This window comes from Sycon ciliatum, chromosome 7 (genome assembly GCF_964019385.1).
Source record: "Sycon ciliatum chromosome 7, ocSycCili1.1, whole genome shotgun sequence".
Classification (NCBI taxonomy): domain Eukaryota; kingdom Metazoa; phylum Porifera; class Calcarea; order Leucosolenida; family Sycettidae; genus Sycon; species Sycon ciliatum.
The window spans coordinates 9,876,006-9,891,235 of NC_088649.1; the positions used below are offsets into that span (position 1 = coordinate 9,876,006).

General features: G+C 48.9%; 1 protein-coding gene across 1 annotated transcript in view; it reads left to right on the forward strand.

Moving 5' to 3' along the window:
* The window catches only part of LOC135820953 (death-associated protein kinase dapk-1-like), a 311,375-nt gene that overhangs the window by 137,569 nt on the left and 158,576 nt on the right, over positions 1-15,230 (forward strand). Inside the window, exon 4 of the mRNA XM_065334015.1 lies at positions 14,429-14,533. Within this exon, the coding sequence (XP_065190087.1) occupies positions 14,429-14,533 (105 nt within the window). The remainder of the gene's footprint in view (positions 1-14,428; positions 14,534-15,230) is intronic.

Below are 15,230 nucleotides of genomic sequence, written 5' to 3' on the forward strand. Positions count from 1 at the left end.
AGCGCAGGCGTAGCACTCAAAGTCGCAAGGAGATTTTGACTTGCTTGGGCTGAGTTGCTGTGACAAGAACTGAGCCGTGGATGGTGAAGGAGACGGAGACAGTTCTCCATTTGTTTTGGTTGTTATTGTTTCCTTCCAAGTGGATTATTTCTCGAGCATTGTTGGCCTCGTCGGCCGAATTCTTCCTTCAGACTGTCCACACACGGAGTCCTGCGAGGGGTAGCCCCGAGCAGATTCCTGCATTCGTTGAACACGAAAGAGTTCAACATCTACTGCCCGGCAGCTACGCCGCTAATGCACAGGCGCGGGTGACGGGAGAGGGAGAGGACATGCACTCCTTGATGTTGAAGGCATGGAGCAATGACTCACGTAGTGTTCTAGTTTTAGTTGCTCCGCCGTGAAGTCCTGTTGTGTACAATGTAAATATACGCCTGGTCCGCTGCGAAGAGCCGCGCAACGCAGTAGTGACGATGTGGAGTTGTGAATTATTTGATTCACCACTCCGTTTCGTTGCAAGAGAACACGTCCAAAGGCTTCGCCGTTGTGCTGGCCATGTATTTCTTCAGTCGGCCATAACTCTTGAAGGACACATCGATGAAGCGCCAGACGAGTAGCAAAACATTTCGAAAATTCGCCTTGCTGTAGTGTTGTTTCCGCATTCACAACCGGTCCAGCGCGCGCGGTTCTTCCTCGCACCTGTACTGCAGATAGCGTCGCCTTCGAAATGTTCGTTTGTACCCGTCTCTTGCCCGATTTTGATGGCCAATAGCTTAAAATTTTCAGTAGGAAAATTAGAAGAATTTGTCCGAGAGACTTTTCAATTTTAGGACAATAATTCATGTCAGAATTACGCCTGCACCAACTGATACTTTGGCCCCGTATGTACGCCAAACCGTATCGATTAAAACAAAAAACTCTTGGACAAATCCTTACAATGGGTATTGAGAGTATGTTCCTAGAGTTTGAAAGGCCTAGGAGAAAGCACGTGAGATAATTGCCTGATCGCATGTACACGATTCTGGCATACTGCCTGGCTCGCGTGACAGCTCGCGTGACAGCGGCCTGTCCAAAATGGCGCCCACGCTTTTGTACGCGGCTGTGAGCCCTGAACTTCCATGCCAAACTGTTACCACCAGGGACGCGACGAGGCATCAGGACTAGAATGGATTTGAGTGACCCGCCTCATATTATAATTATTCAGTGATATTGAAGTAGCAGCAGGGGAAGCTGAGAAAATTCACAACAAATCCCATCCGGTACTTATGTTCACATGGGGCTTGGCATCACGAATCTCAATCGCCTCGCGCAGTTTGCGACGGGCTCGATCAGGCTCTCTTCCTATTACTTCAACTGCAGAGAATGCACTTTGCCCATAGTTAAGCTTGCATCCAGGGTGAGTGGTACGAAAATGTTGGCCCCATGGCTTGTCGAGTTCCTGTCGTCTTGCCTCACCATTATGTTCTTCCAGGCGAGTTTCCAGAAAGCGACCAGTCTCCCCAACATATTGTTACAGGCATTCTTTGCACTTCAGCTGATATACAACATTCTTCTGCATACATACATCCTGTCCCCCGGATATACACGAGATACACGGCCCCTTTGGGCGACCTTTCTTTTCGGTTGTAGCGGATTTGCAGCCTTGACACATAGAGGAAGAACGAGGGCGGAGTGACTCAATGTTCGCCTGAGGCTACCAGTGTGCTCATATACGACTCTAACAGGAATTATATACTTTCTGATTGCTTTATTCACTGCTTGATGTACTTTGTCTGACTTATATGGAAGCTTTAGAAATGCACAGCATGGGTTGGCATGGCGACGGCGCTTTGGCCTTGTGGAGGCAATGCGTGCCTCTTCAATGATTCTCTCTGGGTAGTTGTTCAATCTTAATTGTTCATGAACCCTCGCTTCACTTTCTGCACGCATTCTGGTATTCGATGAGAGCCTCTCAGCTCTTAGGAATTGTGACGAAGCAACTGCCAATTTGATATGGTGGGGAACTGCCGAAGTATAATCAATGAGTAGACCACTAGCACATGCCTTCTGGTACAGCTTGTATGCTAGCTTGCCTTCCTGGATCATAATTGGGATATCCATATAATTTATGGAGCCACTCACCTCGCTGAGCTCATAATTATGTGAAGTTGACACTTGGGTGTGCAGAGTTGAAATGCTGCACAAACCGCATCAAGCTCTCTCTGCCGTGGGTCCATAGCAGCAGGATATCGTCGATGTAGCGTTTGTAGAGGAGCGGTACTAACAGAGGATTCTGCAGAAGCCTGGCCTCAACCGTATGCATGAATAGAATCGCAAATGGGGGTGCAAGATTGTTACCCATTGCAACCCCGTCCACTTGGTGATAGATCTGAAGGTCGAATCTGAAATAGTTGTGGCTGAGAACAAACAGCAGCAGATTCCGTACCCCGCTCACACTCAGCCCAAACATGTTGATCCGCTAGGAATACTGCTGCAGCATATCCACCACTGCCTGAACGCCCTCCCGAATAGGTATGCTCGGATATAACCCGACTACATCCATGGACATAACAATGGTGCCATCGGGGGCGTTCAATCCCGGACATGGGTAACAGATGTGGGTTATTGCTTCCGTCGTGTTAGCCAGGTGGGCCGAGACAAATTGAATGAGCTGCTGTAGGATGCGCTCCAATACAATAGATACTCCAGTCGTTGGGCTGTCGCACGCTGCTACCCCGGGGCGCAATGGTAAGTTCTGCTTATGGTCCTTTGGAAGACCGTACCACTCGGGGAACTTCGTACTGTTTGCTTGGTAGGATTGACTTTAGGAGTTTTGAATCCATGTTCTTGCACTCTGACAGTATTACTTCTCGTGTGTTGGTTTCGTAGGACTCTATGGTCAAATCTACGTCCTCATACATGGTCATGTTCGATAATATGTCTTCTGCTTTCTGCAAATACAGCTCCTGTCTCATAGCAACGAGTTTTTTACTTTCATCCGATGGTTTCATGATGGTTTCTTGGTCTGTGCGAAGTCGCTTCAGCTCCACCTGCGTCAGATTGGGATTGGAGGGTGTGTGTCTGTCATATGCCCGTAACACCTCGTCGCGGAAGTTGGCCATGTTCCTTTCGTCTTTGTCGTCCATCTGTGGGGGCCGCTTAAAGCCAAGCTTCATCAGCTTCCACAATTTCTTGTCCTGTCTGATCTCTGGCGGTGGGTCCTCCTCTTTGAGGTCCACACCCTGCGGCTGGGGCTGTTGCCCCCGGAGGGTGAACGCCATCCTCTCTACCGATGTCTCAACATCTGTTCGTTCTTGCTTGGTGAGCCTCCCCGCCGACGGGACAAAGCTAGGTCCATGTTCCAGTAGACGCCTTGTCTGGTCGGACACACAGTCGTCCACCACCAACGCTCGCTCATGGACTGGCTCAGCATTGGCCGTATGCCCACTGGGTGATGCAACACCAACGGGGGCAACAGGAGTTGGGCCGTGGGGTGAGCTGTTGGTTCCCGCCACACGTTGATCCGCCTCTCGAAGTCCAGAAATCTTCCGATTTAGTCTGGCGTTGAAACTTTTTCGTTCTTCGGTAACCACTGCACGTTGAAGAGAACGGATCAATAGGTAGTCTGACTGTGTAAACGTCCACAGTTGCTCTCTGGACTGTTTGTATCGCCTCCCGCGGTAACCTTTCTCTGCGCATTTGTCTTCGATGGCATCGCAGAGAAGACGGTGGCAGTACTGATGTCTCCTGTGTTCTCTGGTCGTCTTGTGACTCGTTGATGCTGGCTTCCGCACACAATTCGAAATGAATCTGGGCATCAATCCCTCTCGCCGGCACTGCAAAAGAAAAGACAATTGACACTCGCTCCTCTGCAGCTTCCAAGACCATTGTACAAACCGCCACGCTGCCTGGCTCCGGGAAGAGGAGAACCAACTTTGAAGAAGGCCTGAGGCTTCCTGCAGCTTCATCTGTGAAAAGAATTCGGGTGGAAACACCCCTTCCCATAGCGCTGCACATCACATCCGAACCAGTTCCGTTATTTTTACAACGTTTCGGCACTTGGCCATCGTCAGGTAATAACAATGAATACCGTGGAAGCCACACAAGAGCAGTATATACGCAGTGTGTAGCGCCAAAAAAGATACGAATTATGTCACCTAGTACTAGGTACTAGGTGACATAATTCGTATCTTTTTTGGCGCTACACTCTGCGTATACACTGCTCTTGTGTGGCTTCCACGGTATTCATTGTTATTACCGACGATGGCCAAGTGCCGAAACGTAGAAATAACGAAACTGGTTCAGATGTGATGTGCAGCGCTATGGGAAGGGGTGTTTCCACCCGAATTCTTTTCACAGATGAAGCTGCAGGAAGCCTCAGGCCTTCTTCAAAGTTGGTTCTCCTCTTCCCGGAGCCAGGCAGCGTGGCGGTTTGTACAATGGTCTTGGAAGCTGCAGAGGAGCGAGTGTCAATTGTCTTTTCTTTTGCAGTGCCGGCGAGAGGGATTGATGCCCAGATTCATTTCGAATTGTGTGCGGAAGCCAGCATCAACGAGTCACAAGACGACCAGAGAACACAGGAGACATCAGTACTGCCGCCGTCTTCTCTGCGATGCCATCGAAGACAAATGCGCAGAGAAAGGTTACCGCGGGAGGCGATACAAACAGTCCAGAGAGCAACTGTGGACGTTTACACAGTCAGACTACCTATTGATCCGTTCTCTTCAACGTGCAGTGGTTACCGAAGAATGAATAAGTTCCAACGCCAGACTAAATCGGAAGATTTCTGGACTTCGAGAGGCGGACCAACGTGTGGCGGGAACCAACAGCTCCCCCCGCGGCCCAACTCCTGTTGCCGCTGTTGGTGTTGCATCACCCAGTGGGCATACAGCCAATGCTGAGCCAGTCCATGAGCGGGCGTTGGTGGTGGACGACTGTGTGTCCGACCAGACAAGGCGTCTGCTGGAATATGGACCTAGCTTTGTCCCGTCGACGGGGAGGCTCGACAAGCAAGAACGAACAGATGTTGAGACATCGGTAGAGAGGATGGCGTTCACCCTCCGGGGGCAACAGCCCCAGCCTCAGGGTGTGGACCTCAAAGAGGAGGACCCACCGCCAGAGATCAGACAGGACAATAAATTGTGGCAGCTGATGAAGCGTGGCTTTAAGCAGCCCCCACAGATGGACGACAAAGACGAAAGGAACATGGCCAACTTCCGCAACGAGGTGTTACGGGCATATGACAGACACACTCCCTCTAATCCCAATCTGACGCAGGAGGAGCGGGTGGAGCTGAAGCGACTTCGCACAGACCAAGAACCATCATCAAACGGATTAAAGTAAAAAACTCGTTGCTATGAGACAGGAGCTGTATTTGCAGAAAGCAGAAGACATATTATCGAACATGACCATGTATGAGAACGTAGATTTGACCATAGAGTCCTACGAGACCAAGACACGAGAAGTAATACTGTCAGAGTGCAAGAACATGGATTCAAAACTCCTAAAGTCAATCCTACCAAGCAAGCAGTACGAAGTTCCCCGAGTGGTACGGTCTTCCCATGGGCCATAAGCAGAACTTACCATTGCGCCCCGGGGTAGCAGCGTGCGACAGCCCAACGACTGGAGTATCTATTGTATTGGATTGCATCCTACAGCAGCTCATTCAATTTGTCCCGGCCCACCTGGCTAACACGACGGAAGCAATAACCCACATCTGTGACGCATGTCCGGGATTGAACGCCCCCGATGGCACCATTGTTATGTCCATGGATGTAGTCGGGTTATATCCGAGCATACCTATTCGGGAGGGCGTTCAGGCAGTGGTGGATATGCTGCAGCAGTATTCCTAGCGGATCGACATGTTTGGGCTGAGTGTGAGCAGGGTACGGAATCTGCTGCTGTTTGTTCTCAGCCACAACTATTTCAGATTCGACCATCAGATCTATCACCAAGTGGACGGGGTTGCAATGGGCAACAATCTTGCACCCCCATTTGCAATTCTATTCATGCATACGGTTGAGGCCAGGCTTCTGCAGGATTCTCCGTTAGTACCGCTCCTCTACAAACGCTACATCGACGATATCCCGCTGCTATTGACCCACGGCAGAGAGAGCTTGATGCGGTTTGTGCAGCATTTCAACTCTGCACACCCAAGTATCAACTTCACATAATTATGAGCTCAGCGAGGTGAGTGGCTCCATACATTATATGGATATCCCAATTATGATCCAGGAAGGCAAGCTGGCATACAAGCTGTACCAGAAGGCATGTGCTAGTGGTCTACTCATTGATTATACTTCGGCAGTTCCCCACCATATCAAATTGGCAGTTGCTTCGTCACAATTCCTAAGAGCTCAGAGGCTCTCATCGAATACCAGAATGCGTGCAGAAAGTGAAGCGAGGGTTCATGAACAATTAAGATTGAACAATTACCCAGAGAGAATCATTGAAGAGGCACGCATTGCCTCCATAAGGCCAAAGCGTCGTCGCCATGCCAACCTATGCTGCGCATTTCTAAAGCTTCCATATAAGTCAGATAAAGTACATCAAGCAGTGAATAAAGCAATCAGAAAGTATATAATTCCGGTTAGAGTCGTATATGAGCACACTGGTAGCCTGAGGCGCACATTGTGTCACTCCGCCCTCGTTCCTCCTCTTTGTGTCAAGGCTGCAAATCTGCTACAACCGAAAAAGAGAGGTCGCCCAAAGGGGCCGTGTATCTCGTGTATATCCGGGGGACAGGATGTATGTATGCAGAAGAATGTGGTATATCAGCTGAAGTGCAAAGAATGTCCGGAACAATAATGTTGGTGAGACTGGCCGCTTTCTGGAAACTCGCCTGGAAAAACATAATGGTGAGGCAAGACGACAGGAACTCGACAAGCCATGGGGCCAACATTTTCGTACCACTCACCCTGGATGCTAGCTTAACTATGGGCAAAGTGCATTCTCTGCAGTTGAAGTAATAGGAAGAGAGCCTGATCGAGCCCGTCGCAAACTGCGCGCTGCGATTGAGATTCGTAATGCCAAGCCCCATGTGAACATAAGCACCGGATGGGATTTGTTGTGAATTTTCTCAGCTTCCCCTGCTGCTACTTCAATATCACTGAACAATTATAATATGAGGCGGGTCACTCAAATCCATTCTGTTCCTGATGCCTCGTCGCGTCCCTGGTGGTAACAGTTTGGCATGGAAGTTTAACCTCATAGTGCATTGACACATGGGGCTCCGTGCTCCCTTCCTGTAATGTGCTAGAATTAACACCATAATTATTTGGCATGTACCCTCACTTCGTAGAGCACAACGGCGCGCTTTTCTTCTCCGTGATGTGGACAGTTGCACCTTCTCTCCCCCCCCCCTCTGTATAGAGGTGACATAATTCGCATCATTTTATTTTTTTGGCGCTACACTCTGCGTAACGCCATTCACAGAGCACAATGCGCGATACCTTCTGCTACTTCTCCTCCGTGATGTGCTAGTTGCGCCTTTTCTCTCTCTCTGTCCCCCACCCTTCTGCATACTACAGTTGTGGCAAGTGAAATCCGACACTTGCCATAGGAGACAGCGCCACAAATGGACACCAATGATGTAATGCACTGCACCTAATTTTTACTATAGAGCCGTATGCATCCCAAACAGATCGAAAGGTCACAGCGTAGATACACACAGTTCACAAACATGGTACACATAAGGAATATTGGTATCCAATCCCCATTCATTTTTGCCAGCACCTTTTGAACCTTGAGTGTGATGAGTACGAGTTTTGTCATCAGACAGATAAAGTTGTATGTAACACATGTACTGTACGTAAGCAGGGCTGCAGGGGCTGCAGACTGCATGGTGCAGTCCCTTATGCCAAGTGTCGGATTTCACTTGCCACAACTGAAGGTGACATAATTCGCATCTTTTTTGGCGCTACACTCTGCGTATCTACTGCTCTTGTGTGGCTTCCACGGTATTCATTGTTATTACCTGACGATGGCCAAGTGCCGAAACGTTGTAAAAATAACGGAACTGGTGTGGATGTGATGTGCAGCGCTATGGGAATGGGTGTGTCCACCCGGATTCTTTTCACTGATAATATAAACCTAAGACTGATGATTATGAATCAGATCATGTGTGATACTTGGCGCTTAGATTGTCATTACTCTGCGCGACACACGAATGAAGGCCATTATCACACATATGTTATGGATGATGTAAGGGATAAGTAATGGCATAATGTTGGCACTGACGTATGCTAAACCAGGCATGGTTGTGATGGTTATTAGATATAATACTAGCATTGATATTTGCCAAAAACCAGTCATGACGGTGGCGGGTACTGTCCTCGCGCGGCAGTTGCGACTGGCTGCTGCTTGTTCTACTATGTCACGCTAGGTGTGAAGTTTTGTATGTAAGAATTGATTTCATGGCGGCATTTTCGACACTAGTTCGTTTCTTCGGTTCAGTCTCTTTGGGTTGTTGACATTGTTCAATATTGTAAGCTTCCCGATTCTGCGTAGTTGCACCTTTTTGACTTGTTGGAGTATGCCTGTATCCTTGTGTGAATATGCCACCGAACAGAGAATGGCGTCCCCGCACGCTTCAGGTTCCACACATGGTTTGACAGTTCAGTCTTGTTCTGAAACCGTTCGTGACGGAAGCTTATTGTATGATTATTGTACCGGTCCTTGAAGGGAGGCTCGGTCAGTCCGATGTACTCTTTGTCGTCATTTACTGTTGCTTGATACACTATTGATCTCGACAGGCAATCACCATCAAGGAGGCACTGTGGGGCATTACGGCAGTTACATGTCTTGGCAGGGGGTTGTTGCTGGCTTGTAGTCGCTGTGAGAACTCGTTTGTTATTGGTATTGATAATGATTTGTATATTTTGCATGCAGCTATAGCTAACCTTGACTGTGTTCCTGTTGAATATTTTATTTAGTGGTGAGCCTTTTGGGAAGTGTTTATCAATACGGTGTAAGAATTTTCCGGCCACATTGACAACACACACTGACAGACCAGACCTTTTTTTCAGCTCGTAGATTCTCGCTCCTGGAGAGCCCAGTCTAGTCGGCATCAGGCCGGTCTGGAGGTGGATATATCTCAGCAGTAGTAGTAGTGGTAGGGCAGTGTAGTGGTGGTAGGTTCGCCATCAACGGCGATTAGAGACAATACCAGAAAACACAAAAACAAAAAATGTCGAAGGAGAAACCGAGACGAAGATCGGGCTCCCTTCCGCGTGGCTCCAACAAACGAGGCCGAGGTGATCTCTCGATGGATTCCTCACCCGAGGGTTCCGCTAAGACCAACAAGAGGCTGTTCTCAGCGGAGGAGGCTGCAGAGTTTGTCTCAAGTGACTGTGCCGGATCCCTCGAATCCCTGAGAAAGGACTCTCAGCTTGAAAATTCTCCGCTGGGAGAAAATTCTCAATTTGAAAATTCCCGGCTGCAGGAACTTGTGCGGGATGAGGTCGTGAAAGCCCTCCCATCGTGTATTTCCAATCTCCGAGATGCTGTTGTGGCGGAGGTAACGGCAGCATTGCAGCCCCAGCTCCAGCGTCTCATAGAGAGGCTGCTGGTCAAGCTCAGTCCTACACCCAGTGATACTGCGACTCAGTCCAGTCGTCAGCAAGTTTCTGTCACTGAGCAGCAGCAATCTGTCCTGGATGCGCCAACATTTGCCTCAGTGGTCAGTCCTACACCCAGTGATGCTGCGACTCGGTCCAGTCGTCAGCCAGTTTCTGCCACTGAGCAGCAGCAATCTGTCCCGGATGCACCAACATTTGCCTCAGTGGTCACTCAGAACTCTGTGGACATGACTAAACAGCCCTGCAATTTACTGCTGCAGCAGCCGGCTGCAGAAATCCCAGCAAACCCAAGGCCACCTGAGCCACGGCAGATTGAAGACCTGGTCCAGGCTGCCAGAGCGGCAGCTACATCCCCATCGACAACACCTGTTCCGGAGGAGCCGTGGCAGGATGTATGTGCTCCCCGCAGGAAAGTCTTTCTGTATGTTGGAGGGCTGTCACCAACAGTGACAGAAGAACGACTCCGTGGCTACGTGACACGGAATGCCAACAACCCAGCTGTTATTGTCGTCTACAAGTGTCAAATACAAAGTGCGAAACCTGAGAAGTCGATCGCATTCGCTCGGCTCACTGTGAGCGCACCCACAGCTGCGGTGCTGCTTTCTAAGGGTTTCTGGCGGGGTCGAGCATACTGTCGTCGCTGGGTGTTTCATGCTCCAGAATCCAAGGCCACCCAAACTCCTGTCAGCAAGGACAAGGGCAGGACGACGACTGACGATGCGTCTACAGACATTGAACTCAGTTCCCAATGATAGCGGCGGGAAATCGTTCACCACAAGTCATGAGCCAGGCTATGCTTGCCGTATCCTTTCTCAATATATGTAGTCTACAGAGAAAAGTCGGCGAAGTGCAACAGTACCTTGCTGTGCGTGGAATCCATGTCCTCGGCCTGCCTGAAACTTGGCTGAAGCCATGCATTAGCGACGGCGAGATTTCGATTCCGAATTACAAGCTGTTCCGAAAGGACCGTTATCGTCAACATGGAGGAGGCGTCGCTGTGTACTGTCATGATTCTGTCCATGCCAGAAGGCGCACGGACCTGGAGTGTCCAGAGCTAGAGATGATGTGGATCGAAATTACAAGTAATGGGCGAACCACTGTTCTCGGGTGTACATATCGCCCACCAAACAAACCTGTATCGTACTGGGATGGTTTTGAGAATAATATTGAGCAAGCTTGTCAAGGACGGCAACATTCCACAGTACTCGTTGGTGACTTTAACGTGGATTTCAGCATGCCTGGTAATGCTGCCCACCCTCTTCAGCATATTCTGACGAGATTTGATCTGAAGAATTACGTATCCTCTGCAACACGAGTGACAGCACATTCCCAGACCATTCTCGACCTTTTCCTCTCGACAACAGCTATAAGTGGAACATGTGAAATAATTTACCTTGATATAAGTGATCACTATGCCATACTCGCTCATCTACCGATTCCGTCTAAACCTGCTCGTAAGGGAACATCAACTGTCACGGGTCGTCGTCTCCATCAGATTGACTGGGGCTGCTTTCAAACTGACTTACATGGCATACTGTCTGTCGGCTTCGATGATCAAGATGTTGACTCCATGACAACTTCCTTTAACAATGCTATTCTCTCCACCCTTGACCAACATGCACCCATCACCACCCGCCGCCGTGCAGACCGGCGTCCATGTCCCTGGCTGACTCGCGAGCTGGTTGAGTGTGTCCGGAACCGAAACAGACTGCACCGCCGTCTAATGCAAGATAGAGCAAACGAGGCACTCCAGCAGGAGCACCGAGCTGCACGTGCCAAGGCCAGAAAGCTAGATAGACAGTTGAAGAATGCTTACTTTATGGATCAATGCTATACGTCTGATCAAAGGAAACTTTGGTCCGTGATGAACACTGTCACCGGACGAAAGAAGACCCGCCGAGTGCCCCAGGTATCAGCTGACCAGCTGGGCGACTTCTTTGCAGATGTTGTTCATGACCCCAGTCGACCTACGCACCTACAGATGCCAGTTGGCCCTACGAAATCTGATGCCCTTACAGCCTTCCAACCTGTGTCGTTGTATGATGTCGCTAAGCGTTTGCAATGTGTGGATCCTCATAAAGCTACCGGAAGTGATGGAATCCCAGGTATTGTGTTGAAACGTTGCTCGGACACCCTCTCCCCATACCTGATGAAGATCGTCAACTTATCTCTTGCGTCTGGTATAGTGCCATCAACTTTCAAACATTCTCTTATCAGCCCATTGTATAAGAATGGCGACCCACTGTCAGCTCGTAACTATCGGCCCGTCTCGCTACTGCCTATTGTTTCTCGCATACTGGAGCACTTTGTCAAGAAACAGCTGACAACTTTCCTAGATGATCACTCCTTGTTACCTTCAAGTCAATTTGCATACCGAAGAAATCACTCAACAGAAGATGCTCTTATCCTTGCCTCCAGCCGCTGGAAATTGGCCAAATCGGAACGAAAACACACCGGGGTAGTAATGGTAGATCTATCGAAGGCATTTGATAGAGTCCAGCATGCCAGGCTTGTGCAAGTGCTGTTTGACCTTGGCATTTGTGACACACCACTGGAATGGTTCCTCAGTTATCTCTCGGAGCGGCAGCAGTGTGTACGGGTGGAACACTCAGTTTCGCAATATGTTGGATGCTCCCGAGGAGTGCCTGAAGGCAGCGTTCTGGGCCCTCTTCTTTTTGTACTGTACACCAGTGATATGTCGTCAGTTCTACCAGGTAGTGTATGCCACCATGAATTCGCTGATGATGTGGCTCTGGACTACTCCGACTATCAGCCTGATTTAGTGTGCTCTGTTCTCTCTAACGCTGTAACACAACTCGCTGAGTACTTGGATAACATTGGTCTGCTATTAAATGCCAGTAAAACCCAAGTTATGTTTGTGAGACCCCGTGGTTGTCTGGACGGACCATCTGAAGTGAAGTGTGGTACCACAGTGCTTGATGTTACTCCAGTCACGAAGTATCTCGGTGTCATGCTTGATGACCAACTGTCCTGGAAGCCCCAAGTGGACTTTATTGCCAGCAAGACTGCTACTACAATCGGGCAGCTCTGGCGCCATGGACGGTGCCTTTCACTCAATGCCCGCCGGGCCTTGTACATGAGTATGATTCAGTCTGTGCTCTGCTATGCCTCAAACTGTTTCTTTCCCGCTCTATCCAAACTGCTGCTGCATCGACTGCTACGCATTGCTAAGTCTGGCATACGAGCCATCTTCCAACTCCCCAGAAGGACCCCCACTGCTCCCCTATTTGCCAGACTATCAATGCCTCAGCTCCACCAGCTGTACGTGCAACGTCTGCTTCTCTTCGTCTTCCGCTGCCTTCATGGCAGAGCCAGCTCACTGTTCCAATCCTACTACTCCCTCATTGCCACGGATGTGGACAGAAGTTGTGTCACGCGTGGTCAGGTCAGCCAGCTGCTCAGAGTGCCGTTCCTACCTGGTCCCTCAGGCCGTAGCTCAATCGCCTTCGTTGGCAGTACCACATGGAACTCTCTCCCTGCTGATATTCGCGCTTGCGACGTACGCCACACGTTTCAAGCATTGCTGTCTGGCCATGATCTTATCTCCCTCCTCAACTAGCTCTCCGATGTTGTGCCTACTATGTCTTCTTCACAGACTCTGCCTGAACAAATGCTCATCAATTATGTTCTTGTCCTCTATCCTAGTCCAAATTCTGCCTTGCCCATGCATGACTCTCATGAAATGCCCGTACTAAATAGTCTATAGAACAATAATATTGGATATCATACTTCTCTCATCAACTATGATAATACCCATTTCATACCCCCCCCCTTCATAAAATTTATACCTACTGTTTTCTTTCCTTTCATTTCATCTTCTTTTCCGTTCCTTTCTTCTTCATACAAATTTTAAACATTTTCATCATATTGTGAGAGCCGTGGGCCAATAGCCCCGGTGAGAAGGCAGTCTTGCCTGTTCATATGGTGAAGTAAAATAAAGAAACAACAACAACAACATTTGTCTGTACGTTTTTGCTAAACAGAGGGTTGAACCACGTGACGTTGCGCTGATGGTTTCTCCTCATCTTCTTCTGCCCTCCTTTCTGTTCGCTTTTGTATTCCACCTCCTCATCATATCCACTGGCATGGAGGGTCTCATTGTCGAGAGGGACGGCCTGATGAAATGTCTCCTCGTCATGTGATAGGTCTGTCACCCGGCGACTTATAGCAGCAGGGAGTTGATCTATGATGTAGGCTGGATGATTGGACTTGGAGTGAATGTATACAGGGTTATCATTGGGCTTTCTGCACGGGTAGTGTTGACCAATATTCAAGTTGAGAGTCACATCCAGATAGGTGACTATCTTCCAGTTTGTCTCGATTGTAATACGGGGCCCAACTCGTTTAATGTTTGAATCATCCTTTTCCTAGAGCGATCGGCCTCACTTCCGGTATTGCTGTGCAATACTACCAGTCTGTCGTCATGATACAGGCCAATATCATCTTTCTTCAAATCCTGCGTCAGCTTGTATAGTGCGAAAGTGAAAATTAGCTCGCACACCTCTGCACCATCAAAACATCCCATCGTATGATCTGATTAATAATGATAAGTCTTAGGTTTCTATTATCAGTCGTCTGATGATTGCAATGGCATGAAACTTTGAGCCACGAGAAATCTAAACTGGACCTATTTCTCTTTTCCGTGTGAAACGCTCTGCACTTTTTGCATTGAGCCCTTTGCCGGCAATTGCGAAACTTACTCCTTTGTATCTTTCTACCTGTGTATCTATCACGCGCTCACTCTTTCATGTGCATGTGCGTATGCATTTCCCCTCTCATTTCTTTAGGAGCAAAGAAAATGTTATTGTCAATAGATGCAAAGTAATCTCTTCCTTGGGCTTTAATCACTGCAGGCTTATCTGGGCTGGACAGCATGTCAACAGGATTCGCGACGCGTCCTACAATTTCTCCTCAAAACCGTTTCCGGTGATGTCTTCAGTCAGCCTTGTGACAAAGAGGTAACAAATACAACCATTGATAATATTTGTTTCACTCAATCTGCGAACAGAATCGTTTCGTCCTTTGTGGACTCGTGAGCGCAGCACAGAGAAAATGAAGCTGAACCTGATAGCAATGACGTTTCAAATTTCCAAAGCCAGATTGAAAAGGGGAGTTGAGCCTAAAATCAAATTTTCACCAGTTGTAGTCTTCGGGGTGCTGAGTCGAATAGTCTTGGTCCGAGGAAGCTGAGACGCTCCCTTCCTCCTTTATTCCCAATCTAACTCGCGCACTTCCACCAAAACTGGGTGACGGCGCCCTACTAGATGGGGATTTGTATGCAAAATGTCACTAAAAGCGCCATTTCGTTCTTATGAAAGCACTGATGACCGCGATTGGCCCATGTGTTGTAGTCTTTTCGACGCTGAGTCGACTGATTTTGGTCCGAGATTGATGCGATTCAGCGTTCTGCCCCTATTCCTAAACAAAAATGGCTGAACAAGCGGTCACATGCTCCTGCGTACACTAGTCACCTGGTCACCGTGCCTGCGGGGTACGACTTACAGACTGTTTGGGTGCGTTCCTGTCACTCGAGTTGAGCCTTGGTGTGAAAATTGTGCCCTTCAGGCACGGTGACCAGGTGATTGGTGTATGCAGGCGCACGTGTATGCCAGCCGAAAATATGGAGTCCGTGTGCAGGTATTTGCACGATTCTAA